The sequence below is a fragment of the Ochlerotatus camptorhynchus genome, unplaced genomic scaffold (genome assembly GCF_037179485.1).
Source record: "Ochlerotatus camptorhynchus isolate MF236.1 unplaced genomic scaffold, CSIRO-AGI_Acam_v1.1 ptg000203l, whole genome shotgun sequence".
Lineage (NCBI taxonomy): Eukaryota > Metazoa > Arthropoda > Insecta > Diptera > Culicidae > Ochlerotatus > Ochlerotatus camptorhynchus.
In genome coordinates this window covers 5,074,300-5,080,299 of record NW_027040693.1, presented here as the reverse complement: position 1 = coordinate 5,080,299, position 6,000 = coordinate 5,074,300, and the positions used below count along the sequence as shown (strand labels likewise).

Genomic DNA, 6,000 nt, shown 5'->3' with positions numbered 1-6,000 from the left:
ACGAATATCATGAACAAAAATAATCGCTATCATGAATATAAATCATGGCCGTTAGCAAGCGTTACGCGTAGGCGTTTGCCTGTCAAACCGTGCTTATAAAATTTCAGCGTCCATTGCGGTCGGGTGTGAATTTGGAAAAGGAAGCGAATAGAAGCAACGTGTGATCCGTTTCAGTGTCCGGTGCTGGTTTAATCATTTTATTACAATAATGGAACTGGATCAAGTACAATATCTTGCCCTCGATGGGCCAATACTGCCAACAGCGGCAGCCCAAATTACGGAGGAACAGAGGACATACAGAGTAGACTTAGATCCCGAAGCCCCAGAGCTGGATTTTGAAGCTATTCTGTATCGGGCTGGCCTGGACAATTACGCCAGTATTGTGATAAATGACCATGGCATTCAAAATGGCAGAGAGTTCAGCGAGCTTCAGGAAGGAGGTATAAAACTCTTCTGCAAAGTAGCACGGGATAGAGTCATGTTTCGCAAACTGCTGAAAAATTTGGTAAGAAATTTTTGTATTTTTTTTTTAAATATGTAATCTATCATTCCAAATTAGTAGCTTCCCGCATAGTAGTATTTACAGTACCCGTTCGTTTTTGGCACGGTTCGATTTTGGCAGCAAAATCACAAAACCGTTCGATTTTGGTGCGGAATCGATTTTGGCACCGTGCCAAAATCGAACGGTTTTTGAAAATTATGCATTCTTGCTCCTTGTGACTACAGTTTATAATAAAATATTAATTCAATCAATAGTTTTCATAAGGGCGTAATTGCTTTTGTAAACAATGGCTTTAGTCGTCGATTTCTCGCGAATCAAAGCTCATACATGTAAATGAACGATGCCAGCAGATAGAGGAAACATTCATCTACCTGATAGCGTCATTCATTTACATGAGTGAGCTTTTATTAGCGAGAAATCGACGACTAAAGCCATTGTTTACAAAAGCAATTACGCCCTTATGAAAACTATTGATTGAATTATAATTGAATTCTAGATTAAAAAGGTACAGTCAACTCTTCCTTATACGATCTCTCCGTTACTCGATATTCTCACTAAGTCGATGGTCCCTTCAATATTGAGTTAGGGAGCGTTAACTGTATGTACGAGAGTAGGATTAAGTGGCGTAAGACAAGTCAACTTGTACGTTTGTTCATTGATTGGATTATTGACAAAATCAACAGATTCAATGCCAAATGATGGTTTGTCTTTTCAAACTTACAATGAGCCTAACAATGTTGACAACCCACAAAATTAATAAGCCAGCATCTATTAAGCAGGTTACGCAAAATAAGGGAAAGTTAGTTTCGTCACTCCTTCTCCTTGGAGTGTGAGGAACTTAATGGATCGCCCCTTAATCAGGTAACTGACCTATCTTACCCCTCGATCTATTTTGCATGAACTTACCCTATAATATAGCGGAAGCAGTTGCCTCTGGGTCATTAGCACTTTTACCGAAACCACACACAGTCAGACTTGGTTGTACAACTTGGTCGAGTCGGACGAAAAGTCTGACCGTGTGTGGGAAAGTTGTACTACATGTCGTACAACTTCCCCACACACGGTCAGACTTTTCGTCCGACTCGACCAAGTTGTACAACCAAGTCTGACTGTGCGTGGGCCCTATTAGTACGCTACAAAGATGACCAGCGGACCAGGATAAGGGCAATGCAAGCCGACTAGATGGCCGTCCCTTTGGGGTCATAGAACCAAACCCAACACAGCATGACGTTTCCACACAGGATTCGATATTCAGCAAGGTGCAGGAACTGGGTCGTGAAGGCAAGCATGAACCGCTACTAATCGAGTAAATATGTACCTGTCTAGACGAACTTCATCCTAGGTGACGCCAGATAGCACAGTTGTTTTGCTGGATGTCTTCAACTTTGCTGTAGCTTCCGCCAGGATGCAATGATATGTGAGCGACTTGTGTTCTGCATGTTGCAATCACTGAATCCGGGCGTGATGGACCAGCCATGGTCGTAGGAAAACTGTTGAGGCTGCTGGTACTGAGTGCTGACCGGGGTCGGTTCCTCCTGTTCCTCCATTTTCAATCAGTGTCGTCGACAGGTGGGCAGGAAACCGTTCATGTAGAGAGCGCTTCTACTGGTGACGCTGACGAAGTCTAACTATAAGCTGCTACTGCCGCTGAGGATCTGAGTACCCGAAAAACCGAAATTTATACTGATTTCCCGGTGATGACGAGCACTATATCGATTCCGGCTGTGCCTTCGGACATGGCACACAAAAACGCTTCGAATTAAACCCGAACAAGTACGTTGAAACGGTGACATAACGTAACAAAAATCAAGTAACATGATGACGTATGGGAGAATCCAAACAAAACAAAAAGTCATAGTCATAGCACAGACAAAAAGACATAACTCATTGAATATTTCTCACTGTAAAACATCGTCACTAAAACATTACCGCCATCTATTGAGTACACAGTGGTGGGCACTACGTTGAACAGATGGCGGTAGTGTGTAAACGTCATACGCAAGGGAATTGACTATGCGCGCCACAGGTGGCGGTACTACCAACTGCGATACTTTTAAATTGTTCGATGAACAACTTACGAGTGTTATGTCTGTTTGTCTGTGGTCATAGGGTGACCATATCGTCGCTTTCGGAATGGATTGAACACGAACGTAAAAAGTTACTCATAGGTCGAGTAAAATTTGCTCTCACGCGGCCAGCATGCAGAAATGAGGGGTAAAATGTCAAAAGGGCCTATCTCGATTCGTAAACAATGCCTTCTAACGGTAATTTCTCACGAATGTCAATACACCCACGCAAACCAACCGCACCATCTGATAGAGCAGAGTTTATAGAGCAGAGAAATGTCATGACTAGTTTGACACAATTTCTGACGGGATAACTACTTTTCAGTTGGAACGTCAAACAATTAGTGAACTCCCAACTAAAAAGCGGCTCGACAAGAAGACCCCCAACCAGCGAATGATAACTGTATTGGGAAAGTGCAGATTGTATTCTCGAACTCATGTGGCAATATACAAGTTTCGTGATAAATTTACTCGTTTATAAAATGTTGATCTATTGACATTATGCATTATACGAAACATACCATATTATCCTATAAATTATTTTGCTTTAAGAAAACCTTATTTGATGAGTCAAGTGATGCGGAACAAACGGAAACACAGAAGCCCGTGGAGCTTATTGAAGAGTTTTCACCACCAAATGCAAAAAGGGTATTTCTGCTAACTTAATTTTTCAAATCATAAAAAGTGAAAGAGTTTGTTCCATTACAGTTCAAGAACTTTACGGAATATAATAGAGCAGCGATTGGACTTCCTCCGAACTAAATTTGGCAACGTGAATTTGCAACCACAAATTGTTGCAGTAGGCGCAACAAGGGCGGATACAGGAGTTTTCGTGATTTTTGGAGGAGTGGAGTATATTGCTGAGAATATTCTGCATGCTGTGTGCGTTTGTATGCACATCACGTATGTTCTGAATCTGCAGTACGCTCCAGACTGCAAACCGTTGTGGCTGTTTATTCAAACTTACCTGTTCAAAATACCCGCATCGATCGTTGAGCTGCCGGAAAGTACGCGTGACTTGTTGCAGTCAATCGACAATTGACGATGCTTGTTATTGTTTTTGATTAAATTGAATTATCTCTTATGAAATAAACCAAGAAAACACGAAATGACCCACAAAACCCTGTTTTAATCGCTACGACCATCACTACCACTACCAATTGAATATCATTATCTTAAAAGAAGCAAATAATTTGATTCGTAGCTTGGGATATTTGAATCATAATGGGGTTGTACCATAATCATGAATCAAGTTTTTAAATTCATGAAAATAATTCATGGTTTCGACTCGGATGAATCATGATTTCGGGAATCGATTTATAAAATGCCTGGAATCATAAATTATCCGTACCATTATCATGAATCAAGCTTTCAAAGCCATGAATATAGCTCATGGTTTCAACTAAGATGATTCATGATTTCGTGAATCTATTTACAAAATGCCTGGAATCATAAATGGTTCGTACCATAATCATGAATCAAGTTTTCAAATCCATGAATATAGTTCATGGTTTTGATTCGGATGATTCATGATTTCATGAATCTAGTTACGACACCTCGTCAACCGAAAAAAGTCGTAACGCATAGGTTGCGTTACGAAGAAAAAGCTCATGAAATCATGAATATTATTCATGGTGTATATTCATAACATGAAAACACATCATGTTCATGAAATCATGAGTCATTTTTCTCATTTTGGATTTCTTCCCGTGCGAAGTTTGACTGCGTGGTAATGGACGACGAAACCTACGTCAAAGCCGACTACAAGCAGCTTCCGGGACAGGAGTTTTATACGGCAAAAGGAAGGGGAAAGGTAGCAGATGTTTTCAAGCACATGAAACTGTCAAAGTTCGCAAAGAAATATCTGGTTTGGCAAGCCATCTGTACCTGTGGCTTGAAAAGTAGCATTTTCATAGCTTCCGGGACTGTCAACCAAGAAATTTACGTGAAAGAGTGTTTGAATAAACGTCTGCTGCCTTTCCTGAAGAAACACGGTTGTTCCGTACTGTTTTGGCCGGATTTGGCATCTTGCCATTACGGTAAAAAGGCCATGGAGTGGTACGCCGCCAACAACGTGCAGGTGGTTCCCAAGGACAAGAACCCTCCCAACACGCCAGAGCTCCGCCCAATTGAGAAATACTGGGCTATTGTCAAGCGGAACCTAAAGAAGACCAAAAAAACTGCTAAGGGCGAGCAGCAGTTCAAGGCAAACTGGCTTTCTGCGGCGAAGAAGGTGGACAAGGTGGCTGTACAAAATCTGATGGCAGGGGTCAAGCGTAAGGCCCGGCAATTCGGATTTGGAAAAGCGGAAGCCTAACTGAATATTTTTCCTGAATTTTATACTAATTGAACTTGAAAAAGAAATTTAATTTGATTTTTTAAATAAACGATTTCACCGATTTACACGCGTTTTCCCTTGACCAAATTTTGACCGTATCACCGTACCGTAATTGAAGTTTTCTGGGCTTACTCTAAAAGTCCACTGGATTGCTCTAGAAGCACTTGCGAAACGTGCTCAAGTAGTCCTATGGACTTACTTTAAAAATCCGTTAAATATGCTCCACTTTCGGACTAAAAGGGACTCCTAGAATATGAATACCAGCGGATTTCTCCAGCTTCTAGAGCAAGCCCAGAAGGTTTCTACTAGAAGTTCAAAGAAAGTTTTCTGGGCATGCTCCAGAAGTCCTCTGAGTTTCCACTGGAAAGCTTCAAAGAAATCTGAACGTGCTTAAGGTCTCCTTTAAGAGTCATTTTCTATAAGTTTATTGTACTTATTCCTACATTCCAAATTTTAAAATCTTCCGGACATGTTCTAGAAGCCTTCTGGACTTGCTTTATAAGTCTTCTGAACTGATTCTAGAAATCCTTTGAACATGCTCCAGAAGTCCACTAGGTTTGTGCAGAAAATCTTCTGGACTTACTCTAAAAATCTTTTAAACTTGCTCTAGAAGTTTTCTGGACTTGTTTCAGAACTCTCTGAATTTCCACTGGAAAGCTTCCGAAATCTACTAGACTTGCTGGAGAACTCCTCTGGGAGTCAGGTTCTAGAAGTTGGCAGGACTTGTTCTAATAGTACTTACTTTAGAAATTATCTGGGTTTGCTCTAGAAGTCCTCAGGATCTGCCCTAAAAGTTGCCTGTAATTGTTCTAGAAGTCCACTGGGCTTACTTATCCGTTTCAGTCCCGAATTTTTCGAAGGCAATTTTTAAGGAACTTTTCACGCTTTTTGTGAACATTCAGCTATAATAGTACAAAAATGAAGAAAAATGCCCAAAAAATACTTTTCTTATCTAGGACAAACAAATTATTCTGAAGTTTAGACCTATATCTTAAAATGATCAACAGAGACTCAAAGGAGATGTTATCCACAGATATGTATTTAAAAATCCATGTAGAGCCCAAACACACCATATGAAATCAATAATAGAAAAT

General features: G+C 40.6%; 1 protein-coding gene across 1 annotated transcript in view; it reads left to right on the top strand.

The window, feature by feature from the left end:
• The first annotated feature begins 208 nt into the window (after nucleotides 1-208).
• The window catches only part of LOC135702931 (uncharacterized), a 130,399-nt gene continuing 124,607 nt past the window's right edge, over nucleotides 209-6,000 (top strand). Inside the window, exon 1 of the mRNA XM_065223985.1 lies at nucleotides 209-505. Within this exon, the coding sequence (XP_065080057.1) occupies nucleotides 209-505 (297 nt within the window). The remainder of the gene's footprint in view (nucleotides 506-6,000) is intronic.